At 47.1% G+C, this 15231-nt stretch overlaps 1 protein-coding gene and 1 long non-coding RNA gene across 8 annotated transcripts; both read left to right on the top strand.

Annotated features, from left to right (window-relative positions):
• The first annotated feature begins 8 nt into the window (after positions 1-8).
• LOC143259495 (uncharacterized) lies at positions 9-3308 on the top strand. Its single transcript, XR_013033433.1, has 4 exons — positions 9-705; positions 993-1392; positions 1471-1628; positions 1759-3308. It is a non-coding gene; the product is annotated as an uncharacterized LOC143259495 (long non-coding RNA).
• Positions 3309-3738: 430 nt separating this feature from the next.
• LOC117226937 (uncharacterized) lies at positions 3739-14282 on the top strand. 7 transcript variants are annotated; one of them, XR_004491945.2, is made up of 6 exons: positions 3739-4012; positions 4114-4253; positions 4454-5552; positions 5803-10051; positions 10256-11127; positions 11749-14282. XR_004491945.2 is itself a non-coding variant. In XM_076521982.1 (6 exons), exons 5-6 carry the CDS (start codon positions 9022-9024, stop codon positions 10840-10842), a joined length of 1617 nt encoding a protein of 538 aa, XP_076378097.1. In that variant the 5' UTR covers positions 3739-4012; positions 4114-4253; positions 4454-5552; positions 5803-5861; positions 8991-9021; the 3' UTR covers positions 10843-14282. The 7 variants fall into 7 exon arrangements, 6 of the variants coding, with proteins under 6 accessions (XP_076378097.1, XP_076378096.1, XP_033337631.2 ...); XM_076521982.1 differs by having other exon boundaries at positions 5803-5861; positions 8991-10051; positions 10256-14282; XM_076521981.1 differs by having other exon boundaries at positions 5803-6113; positions 8991-10051; positions 10256-14282.
• The last annotated feature ends 949 nt before the right edge of the window (positions 14283-15231 follow it).

Raw genomic sequence — 15231 nt, 5'->3', positions numbered from 1 at the left:
ACGCATTACACTGCACTACTTGCCGTGCTACAAGCTACACAGCGCGACGGCATCAAGTTATCAGGTTACAGTTACAGATTCCAATACTACGATAGGTTCGCTCGGTTCGAGTCCCTTTGAAACCCATTCTGCTCGGAACATTTCAACTGGGGAATAAATGTATGTACATAATTAGAAGAAAAGGGCTATGTCTTTCGTATGTCCATATACAGAAAAAGGAATGGAAAGCTACTTGGATGTGTATTATGGAAAAATGTCCCTAAAGGTGTAGAATTACTTTTACAAGGGAAATCGTTTCTCACGATTACATTGGCACAATACACGCCATTTATTATATCATTTGCATGTTTGATTCCTTCGGTTCACGTGACGAAGGAGAACCAGAACGCTTTCTCATAGCCTCGTATGATATGGCCTCGTAGCAACATTTAACCATGGATCGTGATTGACAATGCGATACACATGAGACGCAATAAGGCGCAAGGGTTCCCGAAGAGACGAGAAAGGGCGTAGAACTCGCAGTCGACACGAAACAGGTTTTCCTGTATTCGCGGGGCCCCTACTAATCTTTGAGGAAACTATTTAATGGGACTCTCAACGTTCTTCCTAACCTACAATTTATGCAGAGTCATTCTACAATTTACAGGATCTTGAAATCAATAAGAACTCTATTTTTTATGACGAAATGGATGTTTTTAGTTAAATGTAAGTTTCAATTTAATGCAGTACTTGGTTACACAATGATTGAAAATCTTGTCGATATACATATATGTACAATATGTAAAACGACGTTGTCGGCGTCAACATTCGTTACTATTCACAACCGTTTTTTAATGAGAAATGTTTTGAATAATCAAATGGTTTCTTGCCAATCATATTAAATATACGCATGTATATGCATACATACATATGAAGTATTTTGTATGTAGGCAGTAACTCTCGACTCTTGGTCAATGTTACGCCGGTAATCTGGTTCAACGACTTTCTTCCAGGCATTTCTTCGACTTTCCAGCGCGGATTACATCACATCCCTGTAATCGTTCTGGCTCCGGTCGGGTTTTTTCGTTTTTTTTTCGCCCGGAGGAGAAATGACGATACTCGGAGTCGGAAGAAATGCCGGAGAAACAGCGTTCGAGGAGACCGTGCAAAGGCGTAGAACTTGTTTCAAGTCAATTACTTTCCTATTCGACAAGGAATCGAGAGTATCGGGACACATTGGTATTTCCCTGAAGATTCTGCGTGCTACTGCTGTTTATTATATACACGTACATATATAATATGTAGGTTCAAAAGGGTACCAATTTTCCATTCGCATACAATTTCCTCATCGATTCATATGTCCTCATATGTACATATGTACGAACGTTGAAACAGTGTTACAAATAATCACAAGTTTGTATCGTTCTATAATAATATCGTAGGTTCGTTACAGAGCCAAGTTGGATGGTGACTTGCTATGTCATGTTGCAGGAAGTAGTTCATAGGCGTAGCCCGCATGTATCGCGATTTCTGTTGGACAAATTCCAAATTTTTGTTACAAAATTGCACAATCTTGAACTCGGAGAAGATCATGGAATAGTTGAGCTCAAAGCTCAATGACTGAACAAAGGAACTACTTGCTTCTATTCGTATGTACTATTTTTGTCGTTTACATTCGCACGAATCGCACGTTACAAAGGCTATATTTCTCTCTCTCTCTCTCTCGCTCTATTTCTCTCTCTCTCTCTCTTTCTCTTTCTTTCTTTCTCCCTCCATCAGGCTATTTTTGTCCGCTTGCCGTTGGTGGCGTTGGCGTAACGGGGAAAGGGGAAGCGGAAAAAATGCTTCGTCTCGTCGATTACGTGGTTGCGTCGGATGTGCACATTAGGCGTGGCCAGGAAAAGAGCAACGATACAACAGGTGCCTCACAGGAAACACGCAGCCATTGTCAGGTTCCAAGGACACATCGCGTATAAAAAGTCCCTACCATCCCGTTTGGGCAGGCATAAAAAGGACGCGCGGCAGAGAATAGAAGAGGGATGACCTTGGAGGGTAGGGTTGTCCAAGCGTCGCGTGCTGACGGGAACGTCGCTCATAGATCCGTAAATTATATGGCATTTTCTAGTTTGACCTGGCGTTGAAATCGCCATGCTTGCTTCTTTGCTTCTACGCCGTTGGAAAGCAACCAAAAGGATACGTTGGCAGTTAGCTCGTTGCACATACAATTTTCTCCGACGCTACTCTGCTGCTCTTCCGCTTTACCGTTTTTTCGTTTTCTTCGCGGCAGAGGAAGTCACGATCTATCCGGTTAGGTACGACATCGAATACATGTTAACGCGCAACAATACTGTAGCTTTGGTCGATTAGATCGTAGATTGTACAGTATCGTACGTATTACCGATAGTTTGGATAATTTGCGGAGGAATGTGTCATGCGTCGCGGATGATACGGGATTACGTGATCACGAGCAAAGGTCGCAGGAAAGCAAGTTCTGGATATTATTTCAGCGGTCGGTCGATGAAACTTGCCAACTCGAAGCCCCAAAGTCACAGTTTTTCTGGAAATTGTACGAACGTTGGCGCGAGGGGGGCGGGGACAGCGCGCGAGTGTGCGTTCATATGTGCCTCGTGCACGCTTAGCAGGCCTGCTAGATGCACTTTTAGGAAATGATGCATATATGTGGCAACATCGCACCGCAGGCTAGCATTCCACGTGATCGGGACCGGTTTGCGGGTGTCGACCCACTGACACTCGCTTACCACAGATAAACTCGAGGTCCTGCTACAAGGCTCTGCACGCGGTGACAAGGCCCCGTGCCCTATGCCTATGCCGATACATGCACACCTTGTTCGTCTCTCTTCTCCGATTGCAAAGGATCCTTGTTCTCGTCGACTGGCAGACTCTCGAATTCCGAGACTAAAGTTTCGTTTAAAAAGAACAAAAAGAAATAATGAAAATCTGCTTTGCTCCATGATTGTTCGAAATGTACGGTTACTTTGAAAATTTGTAGGGACACCGAGTAGTACTTTCTTTTGAAATTTTAACAAACTCGGGAGTACAAAACGATACTCTTATCGTGAAAAAGAGAGAGGGGATTGTCCGATTTTTATTAACACCTCGTAGGTACGTCGCGTCCCATGAAAGGGATCGTCGGTTGACGGTGCATTGCAAGGCCATTGACCGAGGGGACTCCGATCGATGATCAGCTGCTACCTGCTCCTGCCGATATATTGTTCACCTTACAATGGCGAAAGTATTTCTGGCCTGGCGGGAACCCTCGTGCGTCAAGTGCAATTATTCTCTGTAACCTAATGTACTTGGTTCTGCTGTTTAAGATCGACCTTCACCGGGGTCCGGTCTTTCATTGCGATCGTTGCGATCGTTGCTGCCGTTCTCTGGGCCGCCGAGCCGTGCCGAACCTCCGAGAGTGCTGACACTGGCGACGCCGACACACCGAGCTGGGTGCAATGCCCCATTCACCTGCGCTGCATTCTTCCTTCTCTTTCATCCTCACCCCCCCCCCCCCCGTCCGTCCGTCTCTCTCACACCCCTCCATCTCAATAGTCTCGATCCAACGATTACACCAGCGAACACCGCAAACAAGCAAAGGAACATAGAAGTAGAAAAAGTAAGTAGAAAAGTAAGAAAGTAAGACAGTTATATAGAATCGAATTAACGTATCTTGTAATTCTGCGCATCTGCTGCACGTCGGTGTAACTTTTGGAATATGATTTTTTTCAAATAGGATAAAAATTGTAGGACGGATTTTCGACGAGGTCCTATGGAATACGAAATCGTATGCGGTGAACTGCGAGAACAACGTACGAGGACGAGGAGGGCGAACATGTGCGAGCGAAGGGAAAACAGGTTCTCTCGCCAAGGGATTGAAAAACTGCTTGGATCCACCTTTTCGGCTGAAACTAGGCCCCGGCATCCATGTAAAAGTCCCCCCCCCCCCCCGAAGGACTTTATTCTCACACCCACACCCATGCGGTATGTGGCAGCGGCGTATGCAGGTATGCAGGTATAGGCGGTACGTATAACGGTATATCAATTGTTTTTCTCCATCTTCGGGAACGAATGTACAATGTTTTCGAGTAGTTTCCGTACAATGAATTTTATTTATCGTTCCAGCAAGCCTCGGGCGAAGCGAAGATTTCGACGAAAATACGCGAGAATACGGAATCGAGACTACCAATGCTATCTGTAGACCCGATAAGCAAACAGTTGGTATCCCTCTATCATCGCTTTGCTCATAGATAATGTACAACGCCGTATGTATATCTGTCTATCACTAATAAGTATATCCCCGATGCGCGTTGCGGTCTCCGAGAATTTATTTTTCCCGTTTTCACGACGCGTCGCGTTATTCGCTTCTCGCTTTTCGCTTCCATTTCGATTTCCGTTTTCGCTTCTATTTCCGTTCAGACGTTTTCTCCACTGTTCCGCTTTAATTTTGTGTTTACGTTCCAAGGTCCTGGGACACTTTTCGCTGGTCCTGGCTTCTTCTCTTCACGAGAGTCCGGTTGTCCTGAGACAAGAGGGTGCCGTAGCTTGCTGCTAAATCTGGAACACCGACACTGCATAGATGGATACCGCGTAGTATCCATAGACGCGCGCATCTTAAAACACGTTTTCTGGAGACTCCGCACGCGTGTACGCCTAACAAACATACTGCCGAGATCGCGCTGTGTTTCTTCCGTTTAATTACTAAACGAGTAACAGCATTCGAGTCTCCGATAAATACGACGATTTCAGGTTCGAATGATAAACCGGTGAAAGAAGTATGTATGTAGTAGCAAAGCGTGGTTTGCTGCCTGCCGGGTGATGGGTCAAGCATCGTCCACGTTTTTATAGGTTGGCCCGGCCCGTTGTATCGGTACATGCACGCGGCACGCAGTATGCCAGTGTGCCATAAGACCGGTAAGACTACAACTTGGTCTAGCCAGCATACGCTGTGCGAGAGACTGTCGGCGCTGCGTTGGCTGGTCGACGATCGCGAATAAAGCGAACGCGTAGAAAAGTAACGTACGCATGTTCTTTTCGTTCGTAACGCGTTATCGTTTCTATTTATCGTGTCCTCTTCTTTCATCGTACGAACTCGTCGAGATAATGCGAACAGAGAAATCTGGGGCGTGTACGTTCGGTATTCTAGTTCCTGATAACACTTTGCGAGGCCATGGCAAACGGTAAAATAGCAATGATCAAAATTAATCGTATCCTGGCCATAATCGTTAAGATTGTTCGCACCGTTGCGAGCGCTACGAAGATTGGCTGTGCCTGTCTTTGCCCGTGCTTATTATCGTTACTATTATTATAATATACGACCGTATGACGCATTTTAGGATTCTAGGTAGCGTAGAATCGAGACAGCCGCCATAAGTCACATATTTGATTTGCGTGGCCGCGGAGGGTTCCAGGAGCCTGGGAAAACTCGTAGGATTTTATAAGGAGACGCAGGCGCGATCGGCGGTCGCGTCGCAGGACTGGGCGTGGTGGCAATTTTCGGGGATGCTTACGAACACGCGGCTTTTTCGCCCTCGATGGCTCAACGACCGAACGACGCGGGACGAGTATGTTAGCGATGGCTTCGAGTCGCTTCCAATTGCGAAAGAATCGAGAACGATCGACCCGAATTAGGATCGGTCTATATTTTCATATAGAAAATGAAATTATGAAATACGTGGCCCCTCTTTCGAAAATCTAGACCAATTCTAATTTACGATCGTGCAGTCGGGTAGCTCCACGGCCGACAGCCTAGTCTGCCAACACCTGTCGTCGAGCAACTCGGTAAATCGCTAATTAATGATTTGTTGTTTTCAGAAATAATTCGAGGAATGCGCTCGAGGATAGAATCGGCGATCGCGGCTCCTGCGACTACGGTACGTTAACGTTGATTCGATTTTGAAACGGTTTTCGTCGATCGGAGCTAGTCCGTCTTCATCTAATATTGTGCTGCGTTTGTTTCGGAGCGACGAGGAAGCTGAAAGATAACCGAAGGACGAGCAACGTATTCGTTGGGAGGAAATATTTGAAAATTCTCACGGCTCTTTCTCGATGAAGGAGAGACAGTTGTTCGGAAGCTTGCGAGTTTGAAAAACTAGGAGTCATCGCTTTTAGCCGACGATATCCGGGTAAAAGACGTGGGTGTACGCAGTTACGAACACGTCGACGCATCGGTGCTATACACGCCGCAGCCGCACGCATACAGCCGCGCGTATGCACTGGTTGCACGCGTGTGCGTCGTATCCCGCAGGATATTGGCCTAGGCGCTGTGTGATTGGCCGATCGTGCAACCAGGGTCGACGATGCCTGTGCAAGTCTTTCCTCGTGTGTGCTATTCAGTGGCGTAACGCCGTGGCTTCGCATTTTTTAGGCTTTTTAAATTCATCTTTGGAAAATCGATTCAGCCAACGTAACTTCTTTGCAAAAAGACTTTGGACGATTCGTGTAACGCGACTCGATAATGTAAGAGAAATCCTTGGTGCCTAAAGTCAAGATCGTCGATGTCACAAATACCGTCTTGCAATAGCAATTATCGTTATACCAATTAACGGATTGCAGAGCGTTTACGCGAATTCCCATTTTTCTAGTCTGCTGCGAATGTCGGAGTGTCAACGATACGATCGTCGCAAACACGTAAAAAAATAGGAACGAAAGTGGCTTGGATGCAAAAGACGAGCGCGTCTCTCCAAGATGAATCTTGAATCTTGTTAAACACACACACACACACACGCACAGAGAGAGAGAGAGAGAGAGAGAGAAAGAGAGAGAGAGAGAAAGAGAGAGAGAGAGAGAGAAAGAGAGAGAAAGAGAGAGAGAGAGAGAGAGAGAGGAATTTTGCGAATCCACTTAATGGTTGGCTCGCATTTCATGGTAGGTCGATAAACCGCCAGAGACTGTTCCAATAGCTGTACATGCAACAGAAATGACCTTTACTTCTTGTCGGCAGCGTGCATTCGGCTCGAGAATCAGCTGCGCAGGTCCCCTAGATATATTTCGCATTAGAAGCGCGTCGGTTACGCCACTGCGACGTTACTCGTGCTCTCCTCGCACATACATAGAGACAGAGGCAGAGGCAAGAGGCACACGAACAGGGAGAAACAGACAGCCAGCCGTCGCGCGGATAGAGGATAGAGAGACGGCAAAGAAGAGAGATAGAGAGAGTCGGAGAGATAGAGCAACGCACCAACACATGTTGGCGTGGCCACCCCTATGCGAGTCGGGCCATGACCAGCTCTTGGCTGAGTGCGTCTTCTAAACGCACGGTTCGTCAGTGGTCGCCGAGTAGGTCGTAGGAGAGGGTTTCCGTTCGCGCGTCGACTTCGTCCTGGCTGCGGGTGTGCACTCGTATCGCAAGAACAGACGAATCGTCGAGACCGTGTTGCCCGATGTGCAAGAAAATAGAGGAAAATCAAAGAAAACAGAAGGAAACCGAAGAAAATTGAAAAGCTCTTTCGACTACGGACTTGGAAAGGGAGCACAGAGAAAGCGCGCGCGCGCGCGCACGGACACGGAACAGAGGCAAATGAAAAGAATTCTGCGATGATCGCAGGAGACCCTTCTCGAGGCTACTGCTGAGAGCAGACAGAAATTGCAAGCGAAACTAACAAGGACAGAAGAAGAGAGAGAGAGAGAGAGAGAGAACGCGCACAAGAGAGAGAAAGAGCACAAGAGAGAGAAAGAGCGAGAAAGAGTGCGGGAGGAGGGGTAGAGGAAGAGAGAGGGAGATAGATAGAGAGAGAGGGAACAGAGAGAGAGAGAGAGAGAGAGAGAGAGAGAGAGAGAGAGAGAGAGAGAGAGTAGAAAATTGTATTTTTCTCTTTACTCTATTTATTCCCTTTATTCTCTCTATCGTCCGTTGTCTCGTGCGCGCGCGCGCGCGCGCAGCAGTGTGTCCGACGATTCGTGCTCGCGTCTACGTACGTGTGTCCATGCACGGATCGCACAGTCGAATGAGAATGAAGTCACGAGGTTTGTTTTGATCGGTCCGTTCGCAACAAGTCGAATCGAGTTTTGCGCGCCTAACGCGCACCCGTCTCCAGTCATCATGCAAAATAACTGAAGGGTGCAAGTGGTTCGATCGGTCGGTCGGTCAGCAGAGCTTTGCTGCCGATCTGTGGAAACCCTGAGAAGATCGAGCAGCGGATGCGAGTGCACACGCACGCAGGTTCGTGGATCTCCTAGCATACACCTCGGCGGCCATTTGAACGTTCGCGGCGCCATCGCTATCGTCATCGTCGTCGTCGTCGCCGTCGCAACCGAGCCAAAGGGGCACCATCTCGCAGAGTATGTTAGAATTACGTTGCGTTGCAGCAATTCGTACGCGATTGTTGATTCGTAGATTACCGCGATTTGAATTTATTTATAGGCGATTAGCGGGAGACGTAAGAGGCGAGACGCGAGATGCACGAGCATGGGGAAACCTAGCAGTACATAATTATTTGAATCGCGTGTTCGAACAGCCTAGCAGCGGTAGAATCAATTTAATCGCGTTCGCGATCGCGCGACAACTTCCGTGTAGTACGCGTTTGCCACACGCGTGCTCGTTGCGCGCACGCGTGTTGCTTCGGCTGGCTGTTTTACGCATTTTCTCGTATATTAGGCGGTGGATATGGATCAGGAGGGGTATAGTTCCACGCGAGTGAGTCACGGCGGAGGTAATTACCGAATTTCGTTAACGACTTTTCGTTCTCGACCGCGTTCTATTCGTATTATTTCGCGCGGCTCAACGTTTCGAAAGTATCGTCTATGCGCGTACGGTTCGACAAATTGTTCGATCGCGATTAGTCGAGAGTTCTCTTCCAGCGGAACTCGATGAAAATAGAGTCAGAATTTGGTAAAAATTTCGCCCAAGATCTACCGCCCAACGGGAGTATTTTCGTTGGGATATATCTTCGTTGGGAAGAGCACCGGAGATCTCGGGAGAGCCCGATCTTTGTTTCGTCTCCTCTCTCTCTCTCTCTCTCTCTCTCTCTCTCTTCTCTCTGATCGCGCATCAATTTTTCCAGGATCCGCCGCGACGATAAGGTCGTCGCCGCGATGGCGAGCACGTCGCAGCAGTATTGCCTGCGCTGGAACAACCACCGTTCGAATTTGTTGACGGTGTTCGACGAGCTGCTGCAGAACGAGGCATTTACCGACGTAACGTTGGCGGTGGACGGCGGTGCTTCGATCAAGTGTCACAAAATGGTGCTGGCCGCCTGTTCCTCCTACTTTCAAACGTTGTTCATGGACCTGCCGTGCAAACATCCGATCGTCGTTCTAAAAGACGTCAAGTACTCGGAGATCAAGGCGATTCTCGAGTACATGTACCGGGGCGAGGTGAACGTGGCGCAGGAGCAGCTGGCCGGCCTGCTGAAAGTCGCCGAGGTGTTGAAGGTGAAGGGCCTGGTGGAGGAGAACGGTTCCGGTTCGTCCTCGCAAGGTCGCCGGGCCGGGCTCGAGGAGGCGGAGACGTCGATGTCTCCTCCGCCGGCGATCAGCACGAGCACGACCAGCAGCGCGGCCCAGAGCAGCGGCCACGCGTCGCCGCCGCACTCGACCGGCGCCTCGTACAACGTCTACGGGAAGTCGTCGGACAGAGGCGCGAATCGGCTGCCGTTGCACATGTGGCAACTCTCGGGGCTGCCCATCCCTCACGCGAGCTCGAACCATCAGGCTGCGCCGTCGCATCATTCCCAGCAGCACTCCCAGCATTCTCAGCACGGCCAACATTCCCAGCATTCGATTCTGTCCGGCTCGTACGACAACGGCTACGAAACGTCGCCGCTGAAACGGAAGAAGCTCTCGAACATGTTGATGAATCGAGACACGCCGATTCTCAGGACGGTTCTCGGCCAGGGTCACGCGGACAGCTCGCAAGGCGTCCCTCTGTTGCATCCGGACAGTCACGAGAACAACCACTTTAGGAATAGCAGCAGCAACGGCTCGTCCCACGAACACGATAGGCGGAACAGCGAAGACGTCTCGACTCAAGGGGAGCCGGCTCACAGCCCCTACACGGACGTGTCCATGATGGACGAGGACGATAAGCAACCCTCGCCGCAATCGTACCCCGGGGACAAGTCAGGTAAGGGAAAGCCCGGATACCATTGGATACCGTTAGATATTGTCGCGCGAGTCGGTTTACGATGGTAGAAGGTAGGACGTTAAAGATCGAAAGTAAAAGGTAGAGAGAACGAGGGAGGGAAGGCGGAAGGGGTAAGCGCGAGCCGGTAAGAAGCAAACGTTCCAAAGAGAATCTGAAATATGTTCGTTGGTTTTGTTCCGCTAGGAATCGTGAATTACGTTCCAACGCAGAAGCCCGAGTGGAAACGATACAAGCAGTATACGCGAAACGACATCATGTCCGCGATCGAGGCGGTACGTTCGGGGATGAGCGCGTTGCAGGCGGCACGTAAGTACGGTGTACCGTCTCGTACCCTTTACGACAAAGTGAAGAAACTGGGGATCACGACGTCGCGTCCCTTCAAACGCGGCTCGAACGGCAGCGGCGCTTGTTTTCCCTACGGGATCGGCGGTAACGTCAACGGAAGCATATATGGCGGCGGCGGCGGCAGCGGCGGCGGCGGCGGCCTGTCCGAGAACGAGAACGAGAACAGCAACACGGTGATCGAGAATCCCGCGCCGATCCTAGACACGTACAAGGCCAGAGAGGCTTCCGTCGATCGGGAGATGTTGGACATCGCCCGATGCAGTCCCAGTCCGCTACTGCACTCCGTGAAACAGCAGCAGAGCAACGAGGATCAAGTGGAGGATCTCTCGGTCGGTCGGAAGTCGGATGTCCGAGTAATCGTGCCACCCGTATCGGTCGTCAAAGAGGAGGAAGACATTGGCTCCGATTCCTGTAATCGTAACTGAACGCGACACGCGACCTTTTCGCCCCGAATTTCCTTGGCACGGGCTCTGTACCGCAACCAAACGTACTATAATCTCGAATGCAGCAGCATCGTTGACCATGATTTTCGAATTCGGTTCTTCTTAGACGGGGCACGGGCGGAACGAGAAACGATGGTGCATGAGAAACGACGAGAAGAGAAACGGAATTAGACGCGAGAAACGAGAAGCGAGGGAAAGGCGATCGAATACCGATCGAGACGGCGCTCGATACGGCTCAGGGATTAGCAGCGCGTTACCCTTGTAACGGTAAGCCATGGATGAAGTAGAAGAGAATAGAGTAGAATAGAATAGAATAGAACGGAATATAGAATAGAATAGAATAGAATATAACATCGAGGACGATACGATGAATTATCGTGAACTGGTTGAAAGGTTGAGACGGGAGTTCATGGAATCATCCTCTCGCATTACTTTACGGAAGACTGATTTAGCGCATCGTAGACTCGAGAGACTGAAGCACGATTCTAATCACAGTTTGCGCTCCAAAGTTGTTAAAGCCTAATGCTAATTACCGAGAAACTGTGCCTTCCTTTAGCGATATCGCGAAATCGTGGAAAAATCGGAATCATCGAGATCGAAAATGCATCGTATTATCGTTGATTCTATCGCGTTTACAATTTCCGCGAACATACTCGTACTCGATCGACCGATCGCGAGAAGATATTTTATCGTTCGAATCGCATTGAGCTTTAAACAATTTCGGACCAGTGAATACGCGGACGTGGAACTTTTATTATTTTTATTATTGTGATTCGATATTTTGATTTGTTTTTCCGCTATCGACGTACCGATACCATTAGAATCTTATCGATTTTCGATTCGCTAGTATATATTATTTTAGCGATATCGTTTTATTTTTCTTTTCAGAGAAATATTCCTATCTTTAAGCATATCGAATGCTGTTCCGTACGATAGGATCGTATACGAGTTACACGTATATAGTCCTACGGGAGAATCGAGCGGCGAAAGAAATCGATAGAATCGAATTTCATTAGTTTCGTTAACGACTGAGATATCGCTGTTAATTTGTTCTAATTATAAGGTTACATTATCGTTACCGATCTTGGCCCTGGGATACAGCTGCAATATTGCTCAATACTATGCATTATACACACGCTATACATAGAACGAACTACCTCATATCGTACAATGGACAAGAATTGTTCGCTTATACCTTAAGACTGATGAATCGAACCTGCATTACCAGCTCGTCGGAACCGTGGTTTTTCATAATTTTATTTTACAAATACTGATATATTATATGTATACACGGAGAAGAGAACAGTATAGACGTATAAATAGATCGATTATATGTGTACGTGTATATATATATATATATAAAATATACATTTTATATATACTCGAACGTATACGCGTTCGCATAGGAATACGCGCAGGAAAATATGTATGCGGAAGAGACGTAAAGAAACACGCGCGTGCGCGTATAAATGTGTATTATACATATATACATACATACACACGTATACACACATATATATATAAGTTATGAAAAGTATATTATATATATATTATGAGATTTAAAGTTTAATCGCGACTTGTTAGTTGTAAACGAAGAGAGTTGCAGTTTTTTTATGAACGCGTATTAGATCGCAAGAATTGTGTGTTCGTAATTTCGTAACCGAATTTCTGTATTTCATTCGCAACTTGGTCACTCGTTGTCCAAAGAGTAACCGACAGATTCCGATCGGAGCACGGTTGCATCGGAACTCGACACTGCACAGAGATATTTCGAAGCACGCTCTCGACGCGGAGTTTGCGACGACAAAGGTTGCGGTTACGATCGATCGTTGTCTCGTTTTACTTATGGATCTCAGATTTTATAGTACAAGTTGCAAGTTTATACGACGACGAAGACGACGACGAGAAGAATCCGCCTCGCGTCGGGCCATTTGTACAGCGAATTTGTCGCGAAACGATTTTATAGAAAGACTGCATAGGTACCTAAGTACTCGTCCAAGTTCAGTTTCACCGTACGGTGTAGCAATGGGCGCAACACACTCGCGATAGACAGGTATTTACACACCGATAAGTACAAACCAAAGCTGCCTTGAAACGTTTTCACCTCAGCATTCCATAGCCTCGTTAGAGTAGCGAAAAATAGTTGCGAAAGGTGCGGCTCGAATCTTGATCCATCGTTCTGAATTTGGCACTGAGAAAAATCGGAATTCGAGAATGTTTTCTACGAATGGAAACAGCGTTGAAAGATAGTAACCGAATACGCGGGTAAATAACTTGTCAACAGTTTCAGCAGTTTAGAACGAGATTCGCGGCCGCGTTAGTTTATTAATAGAACATGTGACACGACACAGTACCTGGGCATTAATCGCGACGCGATCGCGAAATAGAATGATATTTATAGAGAAAGATGATCGATTTTAGACGCGAATAGCAATATTCGTCCGATCGCCGTGTATAGCGATATATAAGCAAATATTTATACGTGTAACGGGAGAATACGCGTACATAGGTGTACTCTGGATGGACGAGAAACGTTACGAGCGAGATGTAACGAGATACAACAGAGTGCTGGCGAGTGCTTAAACAGGGAAACGCTGGTTGTACCGAAAAGGAAGAGACGCGATCGTAACGTTTAGAGCATATCTGAAAAGTCTGATTGTTATTGTTAAAGAAACGTAAATACGTGCTTACCTAGCCACATACGGTGAGTTCGAAGCAGGTAGACTAATTGCGTAAGAGCAACTCGATAAAACCGAGGTGCTGAGGCGAAAGAAAAAAAAAGAGAATAAAACAGAAAATAGAAAAGGAAAAAGAGAAAAGAATTTGGTCGATTCGCGAACGAAGATGTTCTTTCGAATTCTGGAAAATATCTAATCTTAAAATAACAAATAATCTCTAGGACGAATATTTTTATCGATGCGTTAAATAACCTCGATATTTTAAAGCGATTCGGATGGAACGCGTGCGAACGGAAGCAAAATGTCAACGTTTGTACTCGCGTAGTATAATTTTAACGAGCGCGTAGACGCAATTAGGATGCCTTACGACTTTCGAGAATGTAATACTTTAGAGATATACCTGTCGGTTACTGGTTTTTAAATTGTACATAATCGGGAACGGAAGGGAGCGAACGAGATGCCTTTTACTTGTACGAACAGCTAGCGTTGTATTATTTTTTAAGACTGATCTTTCCTGCGCCGAGAATTCGTCGTACGCGCGTTCGTACGACGATGCGAACGCACACGCAATCCCAACAAATCGAACCTTTGCATCTACATCTACATTTACATCTACGTTTACATGAATTTCCTCGAATCGCAGAAAGAACCATCGATACCGATTTCAATTTCCACTATCTGGATACGTGTTGCTAAAAGTGTACAAGTGTTTGTTATTCAATAAATTATCCTTAGAAAAGCTGAGCAAGTGGATTTTGATTGACTACGGAAACGTTTAATCATTGTCATGTCGATCGATGTACAATATACAATAGGTACATACATACATGGAAGGCCCGGTACACGGCGCGCGTCGGTCTCCGAAGATGCAGTCTCTCGATTTCTGACATTGCCGGCATAATACGCGGGATTTTACGATGGAAAAATCCAGAAGAGATCCCTGACAACGCGTCCGCAAAAATGTCTCGCGTATTTCGGTTCGATTCGATTCGTTGGAAACGATTGTCAATTATCTATTCCGATATCGATCTTTGTACCGCGCTCTCGAACCGCCGTACAGCGCCAATTGGACGGTGAACAAATGCTCGAACTAGTCGCCAAATTACCGGTGGAACAAACGAACGGCCCCCTTGTGGCAAAATTTCACAGCTCGATGGGGGGAGGGGTTGTACAGCGCCGATCGGGATAGTGGCAAAACGCTCGAACCGTTCGTCGAATGGCCGGTAATCGGTTTTAGTTGATATGAAATTTCACCGCAAGGGGACCGCTGCCGTTGATACGTTCCTAGCGTCGATAATTTGGCGAACAGTTTGGACGTTTCGTCGCTGCATGGATCGGCGCCGTTTGACCGTTTGAATTTGAAAACAGCGGAACTTTCGCGCCGAAATTTTTACTGTACCTGGTCGTTCTTATAGCCATTGGAGAAACGTCCGCTCGAAAATTAAATTATAGGAACACGAAAAAGAGAAAAAAGAAAAAGAAAAAGAAAAAGAAAAAGAAAAAGAAAAAGAAAAAGAAAAAGAAAAAGAAAAAGAAAAAGAAAAAGAAAAAGAAAAAGAAAAATTGGTTCCAACCGATCGATTCGGCAAAGACGTTACCGTGGTTACGATAGAAATTCGGACGCGTTCCAAGACAGGATTCGAGCGGATCCCGCGTGGCTGCTGCTCCAATCGTCCGGGTGGCGTTCGATCGA

This window comes from Megalopta genalis, chromosome 5 (assembly GCF_051020955.1).
Source record: "Megalopta genalis isolate 19385.01 chromosome 5, iyMegGena1_principal, whole genome shotgun sequence".
In the NCBI taxonomy this organism is placed as follows: domain Eukaryota; kingdom Metazoa; phylum Arthropoda; class Insecta; order Hymenoptera; family Halictidae; genus Megalopta; species Megalopta genalis.
This window is presented reverse-complemented; position numbering and strand designations above follow the sequence as displayed.